Here is a 22,672-nt window from a genome sequence, read left to right as displayed (position 1 = left end):
GATGGGCTTTGTGCAGGCAGAATACCTGCTGAGCTGGGAGACAGAGTCCTGGCCCACACCCTGACAGTAATGCCCAGGGGTGTCTCATATTGGGATTTACCCAAATGCGTCAGGAATGGGCCCAAGCCATGGTAACAGTTACCCTGAAGGCTGTGACATCCCCTCATTCAACTGGTCCCAGGCTGTCATTCACGGTCTAGATGAATTTCTGTATTCTCCAAAATATCATACCCTCAAATATGATTTTAAAAATGAGTATCTACCAGGTTCAGTGGCTTGCTTGCTTCTTTAGCTACTAGAACGTAACCCACTCATACAAAATATCTAGACCATGAGTTGACACAGTTGGCAACATCTGAGTCATATCATTCTCCTGATAAACCCCTGAGTACTAATTTCAAAGGTGTGACGCCGTCTTCTTTATAAAAATCTGGTAAGAAACAAGAATCTCAGAAGGACTGTGAATATCTGAGAACACCTCATGTAATTTCAGAAGGTGCAGGTAAGGACAACACTGTCACAGGGACATGGAGAGAGACAGGACAGTGTTTGCCAGTGAGCACTTGGTAGAGTGAAAGTTTCCACATGTGGGAGAGTTTGGGTGGAAGAGAACAGTACCTTGTGGTGATGGCATTGCACAGGGTCAGGAGTTTGGCCATGAGGCATATTCAGACCTTTTTGTGTTGTTGATAAGCAGCAGTTCTGTCATGCCAATAGCAGAATTCTCCCTTGATTTAATGAAATCCACATTAAGGTGCAGTATCACAATTCAGCTCTTGCCTTTAACCCCACTGCAACACAAAGTGTATTACAAATCTGCTACAGGAATCACTTTATCCAACATAGATATGTAGAAGTCTCAAGGGTGGAAAGTGGCAGCTGTTCAACACATTCACTCATAGAAACGTTATTCACCATCAGTATTTGTTTTGCTATTGTTACACAGTTATGTTCGCAGTGAAAGTGCCTGAAATATTTATTTTCTTTTCAGAAACCATCCCATAGTAGCATTTTTTTTCTGCAAATAATGCTTTCCGAACCACAGATTAATGAGTAAAACAAGTGGTTAAAGATATCTTTTAAATATCATTCCTTTCTCATTTTATAGCTCAAGAGCCATGTGTCTCTCTTTAACATATGATTTGCAATGTAATACTCCACGAGCTTCCATATCTGCCTTGTTATAATAGTTTCAAATAAAATTTGGCTCTCACTCTATGTTAACCTTGGGAACAGGACTGTTAAAATCCTAGAGGCCAAATACCAATATCCCTATAGGATTCTCATGCACATCTGCATTTCTGGAAAGATGATATTTTTAAGGGAAAAGCTTTCAATTAAACATTCCTCCAGAAACCATAGTTTTGCCCAGCTTTCTTGTTGCTCGCCTGGTAACGGACACACCACAAGGTAAAATTTGCCACATGACAATTTCATCTGGTAGGTGTCCTAAGAACATGTATTTGTAATAAGCTTTATTTTTGTTTAATTTCCCTTTAGATTTCTAGTGGTACAACTGCCCCAAGAGAGTTTGTGTTACAGCAAGAGGACTGGAGGAACGCTCTCATTCCAGACTGGATTTTACCCTGTCATTTGCAGGCAGAGAGTTGCAAGCAACTCACTTGAACTGTGAATGAAGCTGCAAATGCCAGAATTTGGTCAGTCTTTTATGTTTCTGCTTTCAGCCAAAGTACCTAAGGCACTGGGATGCAGACACTGAAGAATCAGACGTAATTGTGTCCCCATTTTAACCCCTTGTTTATAGTTCATTACCAAAAGTTTCTTGAAATCTGCACTTTTGAGAAGGAAATTTCTCTGTTTTGGTTTTGGCTAGGTGATCTGCTTGCTTGGGGGGTTTGCTTGTTTGTGGTGTTTTTCTCTTTGAAGAAATGCAGTTCAGCTATTCGAACAAGCAAAATGTTAAACAACACGTATTTCCTTTATATATCTATGATATTTTTTTTTAGTTGATTTTTTAAAGCTGGAATGACAAAGGGTTAACAGCTAAAATCCAGAATGAAATCTGAGAATTCTTACCAAGAATAAGGGACTGTGCTTGTCTTGGAGAGAAAATATTCTGGTTTCAACATGACACATGAGCCCAAGCAAACTGAGCACTGACCACATGCAGTAGATTTTTTGTTTGTGTTTTTGCTGAACTAAGAAAGGATGCACCCAAGGGAGAGATTAACAAACTGAGGCTACTCAGTTCACAATGTTTGTTGTCCAAATCACAGAGCAACAAAGAAAAAAATGCCACAAAGTCCAAATATTCTAAAACCCTATTGATTTTAACTTATTTCATGTTTCTAAACTCTAGAAGAAGATAAGCTGTGAAGCTGAAAGACCAGCAATACTGAAAGTACAGCTGCAGATGTCTGTACCTATTACCAAAGACCAACCTTCCCCAGCATTTCCTTTTTCTCCCTTCTTTTTATAAAAAAAAACTAGGAAGAGCATTACCTTAGAAAGGTAAACACTCTCAAACTTGACATGCTCAGTTTTCTTGCCCTACCAGCCTCACAGAAACTATCTTTTTGAATAGGTCCTAAATTAGCGTTTAGGGTTTATTTTTTTTTGCCCCCAAGATCAAGATTACTGTCTGTGGTTTTGTGATGTCAGTAATTAGCACAGTAAATCATTGTTCTGCTCCAGTGAGATGTTATGCCAGCACATACTACTGAGTCCTACACTGGACATAAAAAACCAACATACCCAAAACCAGCTGAAGGGCAGGATTTCCAAAAGCATCCAGCACTGGCTGTATTTTAGACCCATAGAAGTCAGAGGTAATTTAAAGCAAAAATAAAAAACCCCAAACCCAAACAACCAGAACATTGACTTGTACCATATCATAAAGATGCAGTATTAGGCTGAAAAAAACCCTGAGCAATCAAGGTTGTGGTGTCAGAATTCATTTATAAAAGTCATTTGGCATGAGATACCAGCGGGAGATGAGCAGATACTGATCACTGGGGGCAGACTGCACATCTCCAGGGGTCACCTCCCTAACAGTACTGAGGACAGCACTGTTTTTGCTCTCCTAGTGTGAGAGCACTCTGGAGAGATCACAAAATAGCTGAAATGTTCTTGTGACATGAAACTGGGGCCTGGAATATTTAAATATTTAGAGTGTCTCCCTGGAGTATTTAACCCTTCTGATTGCATGTATTGAAGATGGCTGATGCAGTGTGCTCCAGAATTAGGAAAAATTACTTCTGTCTCATCCTAATGTGTGAGGAAAAGGAAAGTTCACGTGAAAGACCTGTGGCATCACACATAAGACTATGTAGTCCCACAAGGTCATGACTGCATCTCCTCCATAATCCCAAAGTCAAGAAAAAAATTGCTACAGAAATCTGCAAAACCTAGTTCTGAACACTGTGTTAGACCTAGAAGAACTCTGCACTATAAACAGTTGCTTTCAGACCTCTGCAAAACACATGGGCCTTTTTACTTGAGTAATACTTGAGAACTCTAAAGAAAAGTCTTCTATGCAAATGCTGGAGTCCAGTGCAACTCTGTTTGCAATTCTCCTAGGCATGGGGATTAAATGAAATGCAGATCTGTAAATTCAAGATCATTACAATGCCACAAAGTCTAAGGCACTCAAATCACCTTCAGATGTTGCTGCTGTTAAAATTAACAATAACAGGAGCACAGTTGCTAATGTTAGGACAGCAGACTCAGAAGTCCAGTCTATGAAAAAGATTTGCCACTACAACAGTACAACTATTTTGGCACTAGTTTCTACTGGAGTTGCAACTTACCAGATGGAAAAAAAAAGCTTTTATTGTTAGAGGTTATACCCTCCCCAAGCAAAATAGAATATACTGGCCAAAGCTTTCTTTTTTCCCGGGGTACAACCATGTCTACACTAGGGCTTTTGCCAATAAACACATACAGCCAAAAATCACACCTCCAACTGACATTACTATAACTGGCAAGTGTTTCTAGCACCGGCCTTAAAGAAGTTATTTGTTCAATCATTGCTTTCCACATTCATCCCTTACCCTAAAAAGATTGTATTTCTTTACAGGTAAGAAGATGGGAAAAAAACCAATCTATCACCTCAGGTCTTATTCATCTGTTTCTTATATAAGGAAAGGATCTTTCTTTTGCCTTCACAGAAGTTGAATTCCTCCTTCCCTTACAAAAGCCGAATAAACATGGGGGGGCCGGGGGGGGGGCGCTGGTGGAGGTGGGGGGGAGAGCATGAATCTTTAACCCCACAGCAGAACAAACAAACAAAAGTTCAGGTCAGCCCTTGCTCATCTTGCAACAGGGGCAGAGAGCCAGAGAAAGAACAGAATTCTCTCAATCCTAATGACTGCTTGTTGCCATTCTCTACATACCAAAGTGAATACAGTCCCTCAGCTTTGAAAGTGCTATTTCTGTTCCTATTGCTGTGTCTGCTAAAGCAGATTCTTCCATAAGCAAAAAGTCAAACAATCTTCACTCTTAAAGCTCACACAGAAAGCAATACTTGAAAGGGGGCATAATTAGTACAAAACCAGGGGGCGAGGGGACAGAAGAAGGAGAAAAGAAATGTCTTTTCAGAAAACCTCAAGCTACCCTCCATGAGAAGAGGATTTTCCTGTGACTTGTCTTGGTCTGAAATTATAAAAACAACTATATATTTTGAAGCACATTTGTTTTCAATAGTTGCAATATTTTTTTGCAAAAAAATTATCAAAACAATGGATTTAAACATTTTATGGGAAAATAGAGCTTAAAGTGTTTCATTTTACTTCTAAAGCAGCAGTATAGTATTTTCTTAATATCCTTCACCTCTCCAAGCCATTTCCTGTGGTTTGTCCTAAAATTTACCCTTGTCAGCCTAAATGGAAGTGTCAACTATGCGTGAAGAGTCAACTTGCTCTTGGACTGAAAACAACTGTACTCTTTTAAAATGCCATGACTGTAGCATCACTAGAGAAGGCAAAACCTGTGTGCTTTTAGAGACAGAACTTGCTTGTCCTTCTTCAGGTTGGTATTTTTCCTGAGCTAAGGGTCAGAGAAGTTGATTTGGGAAACACCCCATTATTTCTCCTTGTGCTGCTTCTGTTCTGCCCATGTTCAAACAGTTGAGACTTGAAGATGTACAGTGGATTTGGCTTGATATTAAATTAAATAAATTTTCCCTTGGAAATGGTCTAGCAGAGCCTGCAGAAATACTGCACCTGGAATACTCTAAGTTTTAGGGAAATTTCCATGTCATACACTGGTTTAATGCACTAATGGCACACGTAACCTGCAGAACTCAGATGCAGATACAGATTCCAAGGTGTTGAAACATCCACACTCAGGGTTTTGGTTTGAGCTCCTCCCCAGTAAAAGATTTCTTTACTTCTGAGCATGTAATGATACTTTACAAGTACTGAGCTCTGCTATAACTCTTCACAGGTCAGAAAAACCTGAACCTTTCATTGTGCAAGTAACTCCCAAGATTACAAAAGGAAAGTAAGCCCCACGGCCAGCCCATCTGACGCAAGGAGAGTGACATCCGGACATGTTTAGAGAATCAACACCTCCAACCCAGCTTCGTGCTGCCAGGAGCTTTTTCCTGTTTGGATTCAAATGTAAAGACACCTGGGATCAAACGCAAATGATCTCTTTCGATTTCATCCACGGTGACGTCAGGTAAGGGCGGCTTGACAGCACCCCGAGGAGTCAGCGCACGCAGCCTGAGTTACTTGGGGCTACTCAGGTTCCCCTGTGCTGTTTCCTCAGCCCTGGGTTGCTCTCAAGTACTTGCTGCCAGCTGCACTGAACTGCACACAGAAGAACAATATGCAATAAACAGACATCATTAGAGAAATGTTATTTTTCTTATTACAGAAAAGTTGAGAACTTTCACAATATCTTGAAACACTACTCAGGAATTACCTCTTCAGCTTGGCATCCATTCCCTCTTTAGGAACAAAACAACCCCAGCAATTACAGGAAAAAGCCAAACTGACATAACTAAACCAAGAAAGCCTTTTATCTATTCATCTCACAAGGTTTTGTTTTCTTTTTTTTTTTTAAACTACTTCTTAGAGGCTCGGAAAAAAAAGCATTAGGTGCTCTTTGCACACAGAAGATTTATGACCTTGTTCAACTTCTTCAATATATTTCTTACTAATACTTGCTGTATTAATGGACTCAGCCCAAGAACTAGTAATGTCGAGCTTTTTAATTGCCATACACAATTAAATGTTAACATTTCAATCATTAATAAGAACGCTGAATACTGTGCTTTGGAGCACAATGTAAGCAATGTATTAAAAGCAAATGCTTCACCAGGTTCCTACCTTTCACTTTTTATAAGTAGTTCAGAAAAAGAAGCCTAAAAATAAATAGCATTTATTGTCACTGGAGAAAGTGCTGCAGTAAAGAGCAGCAAACAACTGGGAGACACAATTATAACCTCCACCCCTTACAGCCTTCACAGAGCCTTTGCTGTTGCTGTCTATGTAAGCAGAGCAGAGCTGTCTGCTTCAGGGTTAGAGTTTTCTTGGAAATGCTTACTATAATGAGAGAAATTTCTGTTCTTTTTCTTTTAATCACAACACAGTCCAGTTCTGAGACCTGAATTGATGCAAAAAAAAAAAAACCCAAAAAAACCCAGATGACATTTCAAGCAATTTAATAATCAGATGCCTCATTGCACAGCCTGGGAGTATGTTTCACATTATATTAAAATTATTGACATCCAGTCATGTTATGGCAAAAAGAGCTGACACCATGCTTGGTTACAGCTGTTGCCACAACAGTAGTTATTTGGCAAATGATGCGAAAGAGGACAAAGTGCTATTGTGAACTCGCACCAAGCTTTTACACACTATATCTCCAGTTCATAAAGAGGAAGGAAGAAAAGAAATGATGCCTTTTTTCAGAGCAACCACATTGTGATTCTAAGTGAATATGTTTGTCAAAAGATGCCAAAACCATCTCCAAATGACAGGCTGTGGAAACCACAGAAGGGGATGGAGAAGAAGCCCTAGACTCCTGCAAGAAATGCAACTCAAACTTTGGGTAAATAAGATGGGGTAAGCCAGAAAAAAGAAGGACAAAGAGGTCTTGGAAAGCAAACTTGCTCTTTGTCCCACAAGGAGCAGCAGATCTCAACTGCAACTTTGTGGAAAGTACCAAGAATGGGTCGCACTCTGAAGAAGGCCACTTGTGTTCCCAAAGGAGTGTCTGTCACGGGTTGGCTGCTCTTCAAATTCAGGTCTTCGTGAGTGTGATGAGGACATGCATGTCTCCATGTCTACTTTCTTTGTGAGTCTATCCACATTACAGAGAAAAGGGGTTTACATTTGACTAAAACACTTGTATCTCATGTTTTTGTCCCTTCATCAAGGAGCTGGAGAGCCTGCCTTGCCACAGAAATGGTTTCCCAATAAAATAATCAACAACAATGTTGGAACTCTGTTCCTTGAAAAGAGGTTTGTCTCTGTGCCCCAGTGAGCCAGCAGAGGAAAAGTCAGCTGCTACACATTTAAAACAAAACAAAAAAACAAAAGGAAAGGAAAAATAATTTTCATCCAGTATTTAATTGCAAAAACATGGTGGAAGAGAAAGAAGACTCAAGAGAAACTCCAGGACTTCTTGCATCTAAAACAACCATTTTGCACTTACAACAGAAATGCTTCAATGCTGGTTGGTGCAGAGGTGTGTCTGCAATCTTTCAAATTAATTTACTGACCCTGGTGTTTTTTTCCCCCTAATACAATGTTACCCTAAACCCCTCCTCCCATCTAGTCGAGCTCTAAACATGACCTAGCATTCATTCTGATGTCTGTGATATTGAGACTCGTTCTCTATATTGATCCAAAATGAAAAATTCAGATGAGAGAAAACAGCCAAACAGTTGACCTATGTGAGCATTGACTGCTGCCTATATGAAAAAGTTGGCTCTTTCCAGAAAACTTGAACCACCACATAGTATTCAGGATGCAAAAGCGATTTCCTCTTGTAAGAACAAGCTATCACGTGTTTGCTTTTGCCAAAGGCTGATTTTAACAGCAGCCACTGGAACATAGTATGTATAAACTTACTGTGTGACAAACAATTTATAGAAAAGCAGGACTAAATAATTTTTTAAATTTCTCGTAACACTAGTTATTAGCACACCAGATGCATGCAGCATAATATAGCTACTTGTTTACTTTTAAAATGTGGGAAGACACTAGAAAATATTTTTTAAAAAATTCCCTTCTTTTCTCTTTATTCCCCACTTATTATTTAAATATGCTTCTGCAGTGGGGAATCGCACTACACACGCATGAAAACTGCAAAGTGAAACTGAATATAAACAGAAAGTGACTGATATAATTTCACTGAGCAAGAGAGTTGAAGGCCAGAAAAGAAATAAATTGCTTAAGGGGTGGGATGTTAAGCAAATATTTATACAATTTTCCAGTTTTTATCAAACATAAAATATAATCTAATAATCATCTAAGGAATGTTTTGAGAACATTTTCCCTTTAGTATTACTCAACATTTAGACATGGATGATCAAAAAGTCGAGACCCACTCCCACCAAGCATACAACAGTATTTATCTCAAGCTCTCCCTAGTAGGAAAGATTATAAGGATTAAGTTTCGAGCTTGTGCAATTGTATTTAGACAAACACAACAATATGCAATAAACTAGTATTCCCCAGATGACTTTATGAGAAAAAAAAGCAACACACTAATGACAATTAAGACTGAAAGAAAAGAAGAGCCAAATAACTAACAATGCGGGACAAAGAGGCCCCCTTGAAAGATGCATTAGCATGCAAGCCATCAAATCAGGGGGTGGTGGCTTTCCATGTGGGAAGGCATTCTCTGGGGCCACTTCTTGGCTTCTTCCTCACAAAGCAGTTCATTCCTTTAAGTGATGATACATATTCTCAGGGTTTGGATCAAAGAAAGCAGGGTACAGTGGGTCTCAAACTGAAGTGAGTCTCAGAACTCAATAGTTTAGGGCCAAGTTTAAGAGCCCTCTCAACCAATCTCTATTATCCAGCTCAGTCACAATAATATTTTCCTATTAAACCTGTATTTAATTGGGTCAGTGGAGCAAGAGGACAAAACAGAAACTGTACGGTAAGCTAGTCTCTGCATTTATAAAACAGCTTTTCTGTGGTATCTTGAGCACCTGCTCTTCCTCCCAGATTCAGAGAACAAGCCCTTGGGCACAAAGTGTTCAACTGATTTCAAAGAACAGAATTGTAAGCATACAAAAACTGATGCCTGAAAAAGAGTGTGGGTTCATTCAGCATTCCCTACTCCACCTGTGTTGTCTGTTTACAGTGAGCATCTCTGAGATGAGATCCCTATTTCCTTAGTTGACTGCTAAGGATCTTGAGCACTGCAAACAATGTTTGTGAAATTTCTTCCAAAACAATACTACACGTGTTAGCTGTGTAACATCATATATGAGTATAATATAATTCCAAATATTCCATCTTACTCCAAAGAGGACACTGGGAATTTACTAACTCCTTGTGAGCAATCCTTGCATGAAGAATTATAAATGATTCATCTCATTTGATCACTTAGATTCCTCAAAGAGGAATCATCAGATGGAACTGGCATGTGGGAGCTTGATTCTCTTACTCCTTGCTGGTAGAGCTTTACTAATTATCCAGTTATGCAAAGATGGCCATGAAAATATGATCAACCAAGTGCACCAGCACAAGAGATGTTCTATAAAGAACACTCTTCATGAGAATGACACTCTACAGCATCATTACCAGATACCACATTCAGACCTCATTCTACTCCAGCTTTCCACATGTGCCTGCTACACAAACTGTCTAACAACCTTTCTTCTAACTTTACAGCTAAGACCACCATCATTTCAGTGGATATTTCAACAAAATGCAATTGAAATCCATGTTTTTATTTTCTTTTTAATCAGGAGTTGGACAAGGAGTTGCCAGTAAAATACTGGCATTTCAAAGGCTCACTAGTACGTTTTTGGTCATTGAGTTACTACACGAGATAGAATTTTTATGTATTCCCAGAGTATCTCCATGGCTTTACCCCACCCATGTTCTGTAACAAACTACGTTTCTTTTTATTTCTCCACAGGTGAGAGGTTATGGTGACAAAGGTAATTTTGGCCAGGGAAACTGTCTACCTTCATCCTTGAGCCTACACGTCTCTCCTCCACACCTCCTTTGACAAGGAAATAGCAGTGCTGTGATAGTAAATCGTAAAACATTGCATTTGTAAGGATCTGTTTCTGCTTTGAGGAACCCTAAAATACCTAACAGACATTTGCACAGTCCTGATTGACTTCAGATTGAGAGCAGCCAGCAATAATACATCGCAGTCCGCAGCAAGCTATAGGAACATAATTTCTGACAGAAGCAGTAAGGAGAGATTGATAAGGAATAAGTTGCCTGGGCTAGTACATAAAATTTAACATTACTGCTCACATATATATATTTATATATATATATGTGTATATATATACACACTTCATCATTATGTCTCCAAGGATGTGTTAATTCTATTTGTTGAACCAACTCAAATACTCTTTTCTGTCTACAACAAACCAAAAATGTCACCCAACATAAGACAAGCTTGTCACCTGTAGCCCTCAAGATTATATCTGGAGAAGATAGCAAAGAATTGATACCTCCTCTTTCTCCTAGCTACATTCAATAGCTGAGGAGATGAGGTATGTACTTGGTAATGGACTATTATGGGAAATCAGATACTCCACACCCCTCTAGCCTAAATTCTTCCCATGGTTCTCTTTCACCCCTTTTAAATCCATTTAAGCCACGACTCCAAATCAGGATGGGCACCGCTACCAGTCAGTCTATCACTCACAAACTCTCATTAGGTCATGTGAGGACCATGCATAGATTAATTAAGGGCATTTGCTCTTGGAATGCTTTGCTGCGATATGGAACATTATCCTCATTTTAGAGATGCACAGAAACAGATGTGGTCACAGTTACCCAAGATATACCCAGGACAAAGCTAAGAATCAAATATCAGTAGCCAAGTTTCTGATTGTTTTTACTGGATTGGGATGGCAAAAAAAAAAAACAAAAAAAAAAACCAAAAAAACCTCAAGCCCTTTATAAGATTAGGAATAAGTTAGTTACACAATATCTCAAAATCAAAAGGCAATACATTGTGAAGCCTATGGAAGCATGCCAATGCTTAATATTCAGCTTACATGAAATACCTATGAAAAGACTATAAAAGGAATAGTTATAGCTGAGTCTTCTGTACAATTTTAAATATTTTAACTATGAAAATATATATTTTGAAATATCTATAATAGCTCGTAAAATGACATGTTTTCTTCTCTTTGCTCATGCACTTGAAAATACTTTATCTCTAAAGTCCATGCCAGCACAAAAAGGTCCTAGTAAAAGAATCTTTCTTCATACCTCAAGATTAAAAAAAACCCCAATAATATAATTAGCTTGTCTTTGAAATAGATTTAAAGACTTTGAAAGCTATTTCCTCATGTCTCTAGGAGTAAATGGAAAGTGAACACACTTCACCAGACACACTTTGTTAGTGGGTATACCCCTAGTGCCTCTGACTACATCTGCATTATGTAGGACAGAAATCAAAATGAACAGGAACCACGCTGTGATGTGAAGCTCAAGACTCCTTCAGCCTTGTGGACCTGTCAACTCACTCTCAGCCACACGAATTCCACAAGCTCTTTCCCCTCCCTGCCTACCATCAATGTCAGCCAGGCCTTCAGCTGGTGATAAACCCAATTCTATTTCCTCATAAAACACAATGAGAAGCAAGACTGAGTCCTCCAATAACGATCTCAAATCCTGGGCATCTTAAGTAAAATGAACGTTACTGTTTGAATACAGGACTGTGAAATCTTTTGCCTCCTTAAAAATGTGCCAGCAAACAAGATTTTACTTGTAAATGAATTTTTAATATATTTTGGTGGTTATTTTTTGGCACTCATGACGGATACTTTGGGGAAACTGAAATATCAACCAATTTCCTTTGTTTCTAGCACAAATATACCCATTCACCTCTATCCCTTGAATAAGATTGGGCTTTGCTGTTACTGTCTGTTTCATTCTGCTGAAGCTTTGCTGAAAATTAAATTAAATTATATCAACTGTAAGAGAAAGCAACTTCTTGTCTCCAAAGTTTTGAAATGACTGAACCATCTTGTATTTAATAATTCAGACTCAGTCCTTTAAATTTTGTCCAGGAAAATAAGATGTTCTTTATATTTCAAAGATGTCTTCACAAAAGTCTGCAGTACTGGATTTTCTGACGCAGAGTGATTATAAAACCCCCTTTTGTTCTCATAACTTCATGATGTATATCTATAACTCTCTCTTGTTTGTGAAGATAAGACCAGCCTTGTCTCTCTAAATGCCTTTTCAAAGGAAGATTCACAGTTGTTTGACTTTTGATCTGTGTGGCAACTAGCTCGACCACCTGCACTGGGTTTGAGCAGTTACTGAGCTTGCTTTGTACCAGCTTATGAACACAGCAAGCCTTTGACACCAGAACAAGCCGATGTGTGAATACGCCAATTTACAATGTAAATACAGGGTCCAACAATATGGGCATCTTTAATAACCAAATGTGTAAAGTGCATATATTGTTTACTGATTATATCATTAAATAAAACAGATGGCTCATATTCTCCATCCACCTACAGTGGAAAAACACAATGGTGTAATAGTCTGGTAAACTGGTAATGTGAAACATTGCTTTGTACTGGTGTAGTAGCTTAAATAGCTGTTCACAAATGAGGTACAAAGCCCCACTGCCACTAAGAGTAATTAGCTTAAGGCAGTACTGAAAGAATGCTACCTTCACAATCAACACGTGTGTGCCATTCACGCTGAAAACTGCATTTGAAAAATACAGCGGCTACAGACAGTAGCAAGGAAGTTTCTTGGCATGGATAAAGTAGAACATATGCTTCCCAACATCTAGGCAAGATTGGACATACTCAGAATCATGTTTCTCAAACAATTCCCTGTTTAAACGCATTATTTGCGGCCATGATAAGCATGTCAGAGAAACAACGGTGGTTTGTTTTTTTTTTCACTTGCACAAGCATTTTTATCAGGAGGAAGGCAGGCAGTTGGTGCAAAAATAACTTTAAGATGCCTTTTTTTTTCAAGAAAAAAACGTAGTGTTGTAATCTTAAACTATCAGTACATCTACTAAATAAGTAAAAGAAAAGATGAAGACTTTGCTCTAACTCACAGATATTACAAAAACCTTCTAGGTTATGCTTTGGTTAATATAGCAAATCCCAAGCTAAACAAGAGCTCTGAGGTAATAAATGCCACACAGTGAGATACTGCATGAATTATTTTAGAGCTACACAAATGTTGCAGAGAACATAAATACCAGTGTTTATGGAAAAATAGTTTTTCTCTGTCTTTCCCATTTTTCTCCATTTCCACATTGACTTTTCTTTGCCTTCTTGATTAGATTCAATCAAGTCACAGAACCATAGAATGGCTTGGGTTGGATCTTCCATATTAGTTTAAGAGCCAGTCAGAATCAGGAAATTTTCATCCTTCCTACCACCAAGTAGACTAAACAATCTCTCACTGTATGGCCACACTTTCTCATTCATGACTTTGTTATTCTTCAGAGAGCTGCTCAGCAGGTTAGTGATGTGTGAACATTTCTTCTGCAGAGTTTTAAAGGTCCAATACAACATATTACATGCTAACAGGGATAAAAATTCTTCCTCAGTTTTGGTCTTGTCCCACAGCACCACTTATTTATCTGCAACAAACTCTGAGTGATCCCTCAAAGTCATAATTTATGGCCCTCTTTGTAAAACTACAATAATAACAGCAACAGCAACAACAAAACCCCACCCACCCCAAACAAGCTTTGCTCAAACTGAAAGAGTTCCTTGCTCAACATTAGGGCTACAGATGAGCAAACTACCCACACAACCATGACTTGCAGGTTCAGATCCTGGGTTTTGTGGTAGGACATCCCTGACTGACTTGAACAGAAATTGTACTCAGCTGAGTTTTCCTTTTCCCAGTTGTTTGAAACTTAATCTCTTATGCCTCTTGAGCACAGCCAAAAGTCTGACCTGCTACTATGAACTAGATTGAAAATGATCTAGTCTAAAAGATTAGCTAATAAGGACAAGATTCTGATATCACAGCAGTTTTAAATCAGTTTGATGACTTCATTGTTTTCTTAAAGATCAAGTCCTTAGTGTGTGATCAGAATCATGCTGGAAAGCCAAATTAACTTTGCTTCTATTAAAAGCCAACAATTTCAATCAAGTGTGGCAAGAAAAGTGCAAAATGCCACTGGAAATCAGAACACACAAAGGAGGTCTTTTACCTGATGGAAGACTAAGCAAATCAATTTGCATTCCTCCATTTGTTTCCAAACACTATCTCTGTCCAAAATACTGGTGTGTCTATGGGCAAGGGTGGGAGAAATAAGTTAAAATGATGTTTGTTTGACACAATTGCTGTCTTTTTCTTTAAGTGTTTAGAAGTGCCACCAAAAAAGTTAAATCTTGGTATTTTGTAGATTTTGAGTTTCAAATGCTGCTTTTAGTCAGCGTAGTATACAGTCTAGTTTTAGTCCAGATATGCAACCTTATGAGAATGATTTAATTTTGGTGTCTCTATTTGCAAAGCTCTGTGACACCTACACATGAAGCGACTCTTTGGAGAGGCTGAGGTTCCAGGATTTGCCTATTAGAACAGCATCCAAGTCTTCCATTTTTACATTCCTGTATCCCATCAAAAGGCTTGGCTTGATGAAAACTAGAAACTCTAATTTAATTCTGAACACTTTTATTTATGCTCTCTAACTCTTGAAAAGTTGAGCAGAAATTTCTTTCCACAGCACAAGTCACCAGAAATCTCCTCAAATGCACCAGCACATAAAAGATCTCTGTCTAACCAGGAAAAAGGATTTGGGTTAAACGTTAGGGAAAACTTGGAAATATCTGACTGAAGAGATGGGGAATGTTCATCAGTGAAGAGCAGGCCAAACAAATGTCTGTCAGGATTAAAACAGGGTCAGTCAATCCTGCCTTAACACAAAGGGAGGAACTTTTCTGAAATCACTTCCAAGTTGGTTCTATTTCCTTTGGTAAATACATGGATTAAAATGAAGTGATCCAGGTTGCAAGATATCATACATAGTGTTCAGAAAATGTTACATTTAGTAATTTATGGCTCAAACACTCTGCAGTAAATGGAATGTGTAAAATTCAACCTGTATTGTTCTTTCACAGTTATAGTGTGAGTGGTGTCAAAAACATGATCCCCAATCAATTACTGGCCTTAAAGAGTTTGACTTAATTGATTTCTCAAGAGTTGTCCCCAGTTATTTCAGCAATTGCCAATGTCAGCTTTTGCTAACAGTTTTTTATCTCCTTCACATAAACAATCCTACCATATTCAAAATACATTCACTACCTTCACTGTTCCTGAATATCATGTCAGAGAGAACTCATCCTACTGGAACCTCCTTGTAACTACTGCAGGAAAGCCCTGCCCTGCTTATGCTGATATAAGACATGGCTTCTCACGGAAGCATGTCATGGGATACCTGTTGTGGTTCAGACATGGCAATGCTGACTGTGAAATGCCTTTTGTTTCACTCTGAACCTTTTTAGGCTCTAGCTGCTTAATGGTAGCCAACATATCCCAGTACAGGAAACAACCACAAAGGGTTACATGATACTTTACTTATCACGATGCTTTACATTGGTGGTATATGCAGTCTAGGACTAGCTAGGAAAATTATCCATTGGGATCCTGCTTTCTTGCAGAAACACAACTGTGTGTTAATGTTCTTACCAGCTGTTCAGCTGGACACGAGTAGACAGAAGGGGAATAAATGAGATAGCAATTCCAGATGATAGAAAAGAGGGAATGGAGGGGACAGAACAAAGACCATTGTACACTTCAAAAAGAAATGGAAAAAGAGAATTAGAAATATGGTCTGAAGAATGCTGAGAACCCTGCTCATAATGGATATAGTATAGGCAGCTTGACATGTGGATAAAGCTTTCCAACAATCTGAAAAATAAAACAATGCTACCATATAAATGCTCTTACCTCACTGAATGAGGGACATCCCCTTCTAAAGCTCCTGGGGCACATGGAGATTAAAACACTGACTTATTTTATCCTATGCATTTAAGTTACTAGATGTAAAGATCAATCATGATGATCTTTTTCTTCCAGGTTTGGAAAACTTAACTCTGTCTGTATCACTTAGGTGGTTAGAGATGAAGGTTTGCAAAGGCTATGGTGGCATTAAACTAATCCCAACTACATGCCTGCAATGTTGAAATTGGTCCCTTTCTGTAACGCATTCAGTACCTCTGGCCTGAAACTCTCCATGTACTCTGATGCTGGTGGTTAAGCAGCAGCTCAAAAGACTTCTGCACCCTCCATGGTGCATGAACTGAACAGTATTTCTAACACTGAATGAAAGTAGGGCAAGATTTTTCAAAAGTATTGTGGAAACAGCACACAACACAGTCTAAGAAAGATGAGTAAGGTTTAGAAAATGGTTTTCCATTGATTATTAAAAGCAAGAAATTCATCTGACATGTATTGGATTACATCATACCTACACTAAGGACAGGGAGCTCACATTGTCCCATACTATTTTAAAATATTTGCTGCTCAGACCTAGAGGTACATTTCCTGTTTTTTGGTTGTACTCCTAATGATGAAGAATGCTCACCCTTGGGAATTTTGCTGACAACACATTTATGTTTTCCAGATGTTTTGTCCATCACTTCAACAAAGAAACAAGGTTTCTTTTTAAAGTCAGACTCAAAGTGAGGAGTGACTAGGTACTAATTAATGCCAAGGTTTAATCTGGAATAACAAACTGTATGTTCCTCATCCAAGGACTAGATTGTGATTAACAGCACCACAGAGTTTATCAGTTTCCTTCTGAAAAGATTCAACACTTTGTAATTAATAAATGTTAGCTGCATGACAAAACACAAATGTACAATAATATAAGAATCAAGTAACTATATTAAATGCTTGAAAGTCAGAAAAATCATAAAAAAGTTATTATACTGACAGTAACAAGCACTAAAATACCCTATGTGTATTTTATGGCTTCCAGTTAACAACAGAAATATTAAGGACATGGTTTGCAAGAAGCACAATAAAAGCTGTGTTGCCCCAAGAGATGACCCAGAATCATTCTGCCACTTACTCCTCCCCTTATGCAGTCTCCCTCAATTTAAGGGAATTGCTTCTCTGGTTTAAGTTAACCATATGCTTAAATATGTTCCCAAATCAAGGTTTAAATTACTGAAGTAAACAGCTGCAGCTGTAAATATTCAACATGGAGCAGACATGTTGCTAGAGGATTTACCATTTCAATCATTTTTCAGTGTAGAAATACATCTTGAAGTAAAAATAGAAATATAGGTACGAAAAAAGTTGCTGAAACAATTTCTTCTCAAACTTCTTTTGGCTTGAGACCAAATATCCTGGAAAGAGGAACTCCTCTATTAGCATGAAAACAAGGCAAATGTAGCTGTATGTTAAACTCCACTCTGCATCGGTGATACAAAGACCTGCCTTCAGGAAACTGCAGAGACTCAACAGTCATGGCCAAGTATGACTGAGACAGGCTTTAGCTCAGAAGAAAATCAGTTTTTTGTCACGGGATTTTGTGGATGGAAACAGAGATTGGTAGGGAAATAGGGAAAAAGGCAGTGGTAACACTCACTCTTTGTTTGGGTTTGTGTCCACACGGACATCACTGTCCCTGCTGCTGTTCTTAACATATGGAAATGTGGGTTTTTAGCCAAGCAAGGAGACAAAACAGACATCCTTAACTCTGCACATCTCTAGGAGTGAGATAAAGCAATATAAGAAGTCCTGTGCATACACTGCTGGATGGCCATGGCCCAGGTCAGTGGGGGAGGCAGAGCACCCCATGCCCTGCTTAAAGAACTGCCCTATACTGAGAGTCACCTCAGCCCAAAGACCACCACATCACCACTGCTGAAGCTGTACTAGAAAAAAACTGCAATCCAGGCCCAAACTCTGAAGGCCAATCCTAAAAACCATGATTTAAATCACTTTTGTTTAGGACCAGAGGCAATGGACACAAGTTGGATGATGGGAAATTTCAGTGAGACACCTGGATAATTGCTTATTTCAGCTGCTACTGGAACAGATTTTTCATACAGGCATTGGTATCTCCAAACTTGGATGTGCTTGAAATGTGACTGGAGAAGAGTCTGAGCAACCTACTCTAAAAAACTTGCTTTGAACAGGAGGTTGGACCAGATGATCTCTAGAGGTCCCTTCCAACCTAAATTGTGCTACAATTCTGTGAAATGTTGAAAAATAACTGCAAGGTCTGAAATATCCTGGAGCTCAAAAGTAGAACAAACTTTGACTAGCAGTGATGCAAGAAGCAGGACTCCCAGAATTTTCCTGGAAAGAAGATTGAAGAAGCTTGACCAGAACTACCATTCCATTTTTGACTGCAGTCATGCAGATGTTGGCAAGTCACATAACTTATTACCTGAGAGCTGAACTGAACCCTTACTGCTTCATTTCTATCAGACAGAGGTAGTGTCTCTGTCCTGTTGGGAATCAAATTTTAAAAGTCTCTTTTATAAATGCAGGTGTGTTCATAAGCTTCTCAAAACATCATTGATAACAATCCAGAACACTGAAATCTGAAGACTAAAAGAGTAGTTTTGGCATAAAAATTTCCCAGTGAAACAGACAGGATAAAAAGTTGTTCTGGAGTGTAGCAGCTATTCTTCTAAAGTATTTTCCCGCAATTCGAAGGGGGGTAGACAGAACTTATCTGCTAATTGAAAAAAGATTCAAATCTACTGAAATTTTTATCTGGTTACTTTTAGGTTTGATTGTTTCCCACTGGGCCGTGTGTGGCTTGGAGACTTTCCAAATTCTTTTCTTATAAGCTTTTCTAGGCTATTGGCTTAGGATATGGGCAAAACCCTGAAGATATTGCAGAACACATTCTTTTCTACTTTTTCTAGCACACTGTCCGCTCCCCAGCTCACACTGGTGTACAGGCCAAGGGAGAGAGACCTGAGACAACCTATTCCAGTGCCTCACCACACTCACAATAAAGAATTTCTTCCTAATATCTAAACATACTCTCTTTCAGTTTGAAGCCATTCCCCCTGATCCTAGTCGTCACATCATAAGAAGAATGTATTAGTATAGCAGAACCTAAGTAGCTGCTACAGAAAAAAAAAAAAAAATCATGAGTGTATAGGTCATTTCTATGTGAGAATATTTAAAAGTACTTATTACAAAAATACTCTTACCCACATACCCAAAATATAGGGAGACAACAAATGCCAAAACATAAGGCTGGGTACCTTACTGCTGGAGTAGCAAACTGGGATAGGAAGACCTGTCCCTATTATGCCACTGATTTCCTTAGTGAGCTGTGGTAACCTACAAAACCTGTCCCTGCTTTTATTCTCCATCTCCAGAACATTTTATGCACAAACACATGGCCAGGGAATTTAGGTCATACAAAGGCAGTAATTTAGCCCTCTGGCTATCAAAATACCTGATCCCTTAATATATTCAGCCAGATTCAAAAGAGATGCTGCTTTACCTTTCCCAGACAGTAAAATTAGAAAGAGTTAGGCATTAATTTGAAGCACAGGGTGTTAGCATGGCATATCACTTCAAGCATGTCAGCAAATACATATTGTGGGAATAGCAACTACATTGAGCAATGTTCAGTTTAACATTACCTTTTCTGTATAATATTGATGTGGAGAATGGTCCTCCAGTGTTTTATTTTATTGGTTCCAGTAATTATGTGAAACACTGTGTAGTTTGTACTGAAGTATGCAGAAATTAGGACACAACTGCCAATCTGTGCTAGTTATTTCTTGCAGTTGTATTTATCTAATACATGCTGATTTCTTGGCGTCTTTATTTTATGATTATTCTTGTAACTAAACAAATTGGGATGATGCTGAGGCTGGGATAATGCTAGACCTTTCAACCCAACAGTCACAAACAAATTATATTCACGGTAGGTCTGTCAATTATGTGGTTTTAAGCAACATCCTGAGAATTGTCTACTGCAAACAGCTTCTATGCTGGCATTGCTTTTGGCACATTTACCTGAACTGAGCTTAAATCCTACCTGCCTTTCATCCAGATGGGTGACTCAGCTCAGCATTTTTGTTGAAGGAAAAGGAAATCCAGTGCCTTTCTGACACTCAGAAACATGCCATCGTGGTGTTCGACTACATAATCCTTTTGTCTCAAAAGAAGAGCCCAAGTATATTTCAGAAAGATTGTATTTTTCATTTGGCTTATGGAACACTTATAAACTAGGACTCCTAACTGTGATTCCCAAACACAAAACAAAGTCAAAGGTTACAGCATATGTTTTTGTTTCAGCTTCTCCAAATTACTTGCAAATGTATTCAAACACAATATGAGGAGATACTTTATTTTATTGAAAATAACAGACTACAGGGTGCTGCAAAAAAGGCTGGGGTACCTCAAGCATAAACATGGAAAGAATACATTGGTTTAGAAACTCATAAATCCTTATTTGAATCTGCCAACCTGAAAGCCAAGTAAAGCCCGAAAAAACTATTTTTCCTAAATGCTATGTCTGATTAAGCCATACTATTAAATGACAGCTGAACTTTAACATTAATATGATATTATTTAAATAACTGCATGATTTTTTTTACACTAAAATGATGAATGATTTTTGGACAGCTCAATTGGCATAAAGCAAGAAACCCCTTTAATGAGATTTGACAAAATGGAGACATATGCAGAATATTTGTTACAGCTCATGTCGCAGAGCCCTTCCAGGGGAGACTTGGGTTTGGTTGGTGTCTTTTCTTTTCCTTCATTTTTTTTATAGTTTATTTTGATTGTCTACAGGCACTGAACCATCCCTTTCAATTGCCACTTCCTTCCTCCAAGGATTTTGAATTTAGCTTGTGTCATTTACATATTACTCTTAATCAGAGAATTTTATATGTTACATTTTGGGGTTGGAATTGTAAGAAATCCATGGAATGAAGGCATGAGGTTCAGTCATTTTAACCTTTGTCAATTTGGTATGCAAGGAACTAACAAAGGTATTTTTCTGAGGAGACTTATGAAGAAATAAAGCTTGTGCTAAAAAACAACTTATAAAATTCCAGTTTTCACATGTCCTAAGCAAAGTGGCAATTCAACAACTCTCCTAAAAATTTCTCCTCTTTTTTTTTTTTTAAAGCAAAGTGCATTAAGCAAATGCACAACATAAAAGCCTGTGGCAAGGGTAATTTCAGACTGAACTCTTCAGAGGATGCACTAAACTCATTATAAACTGTGCTTATTAGAGGGATGCTTTTCTTCTTCAGGAAGCTGAATATATACAGAAATATGGACATCACAGAGAAGCTCAGGTGCTGTTTCACTGAGTAAAGAAGACATATGCAGAGACGCCACTAATTCAAAAAAATCTGTCTGAAAATACACCAATGTAAGTTTAAGGGGAGAAGCAGTCAATGGATAACTCCCTCCCTTCAGTCCTATGCAGAGTTTTAGGACATTGCATAATTTTCCTTTTTGTATCACCTCATTTTGATCCCACAGACAATTTTCATAATACTGAAAGCATGGAAGAAACATGCTAAAACCACAAGGGTTGACAGCGTGCCTGCCCCATCTACTTAGGTAGAATTGATAATTTTAACACTTTTCTCTGCACATAAACTTATGCTGCCCCAAAACATTTACCCACTTTCTCATTTTAACAGGCAAAAAACCCCATCAAAACACTGAAATCACTCAAAAAGAAGGAACACAGGAAACTATCATCAAAAAGGCTTAATTTTAGAACACACATCCAAACCTCCCGAACAAATACAAAGAAACAAAGATCAGAAATCAGTACACAAGAGCTATCCTTCAGGCTACAGAAAACTCTTTCCATAGGCATGACAAACCCTTCTATCATCTGAAGACATTCTACACAGCAGCCTGGGCAAAAAAAAGTCAGGTACATTCACAAAATGTTGAAAACCAAAAATAAAGGCAGAGAGGGAGAGAAGAAAAGAAAGAGTAGAAATGTCCCTACCTTGGCCTTACCTTCGCAACATTCCCGTCAAAACCCTGGAACTCTTCCCCAGGTTTGCATCTGTTTCTCTAAGCTGGGGAAAAAAGAGTCCCATTAAAGGTAAAAGGCACATGTACCCCATTCTGTACAAAGGACAGGTATTTCTACAGTCATCTGAGTCAATCAACTTCAGGTTTAGTACACAACAAGCTCATAAAGCCACCAAAACTCTGAAATTGAAAAATATTTTGTCTTGTTTTCACTTACATAAATATGAAACCTGGGGAAGGTAAGTCATGGAGGCAACAAAGGTGATTCAGGATGAAGAACAAAAGCTTTACAAATAAAGGGTTGCAGACAGAAGCTGTGTACATTGGTATCCATAATTCCTATGTGTATGAGTATTGGCCGTCTATATTAGTGAAGGGATCAAGGGATGAAGAGACACATATGCCATGTTCCTGATGCTTTATGAAAAGAACAACATATCTTTCTTTCACTGCTTTTCAAAGACAGCAGTTGAAAGAAAGAAACAGAAATACAAAATAGATCCTTTTAGCAATTCTGTGTAAAAGAAATATGTCTATACTGCCCCTTAAAT

The 22,672-nt window shown here is 38.4% G+C and overlaps 1 protein-coding gene and 1 long non-coding RNA gene across 5 annotated transcripts in view; one reads left to right on the top strand and one right to left on the bottom strand.

The window, feature by feature from the left end:
* LOC108446950 overlaps positions 1 to 11,117 on the top strand; it is a 14,751-nt gene extending 3,634 nt beyond the window's left edge. Inside the window, exons 2-4 of the long non-coding RNA XR_001862291.1 lie at positions 1,501 to 1,658; positions 5,407 to 5,643; positions 10,072 to 11,117. This is a non-coding gene — a long non-coding RNA (uncharacterized LOC108446950). The remainder of the gene's footprint in view (positions 1 to 1,500; positions 1,659 to 5,406; positions 5,644 to 10,071) is intronic.
* The window catches only part of VTI1A (vesicle transport through interaction with t-SNAREs 1A), a 255,436-nt gene that overhangs the window by 77,520 nt on the left and 155,244 nt on the right, over positions 1 to 22,672 (bottom strand). For 2 of the 4 annotated variants that reach the window (XM_017735191.1, XM_017735192.1), the window contains one exon: positions 22,104 to 22,165. In XM_017735191.1, the coding sequence (XP_017590680.1) occupies positions 22,104 to 22,165 (62 nt within the window). Of the gene's footprint in view, positions 1 to 22,092; positions 22,166 to 22,672 lie in introns of all 4 variants that reach the window. The other 2 variants (XM_017735193.1, XM_017735194.1) reach the window with 1 other exon arrangement.

This window comes from Corvus brachyrhynchos, unplaced genomic scaffold (genome assembly GCF_000691975.1).
Source record: "Corvus brachyrhynchos isolate BGI_N302 unplaced genomic scaffold, ASM69197v1 scaffold705, whole genome shotgun sequence".
Lineage (NCBI taxonomy): Eukaryota > Metazoa > Chordata > Aves > Passeriformes > Corvidae > Corvus > Corvus brachyrhynchos.
The sequence above is the reverse complement of the archived record's forward strand: the minus strand, read 5'-3'. Positions and strand labels throughout refer to the sequence as shown.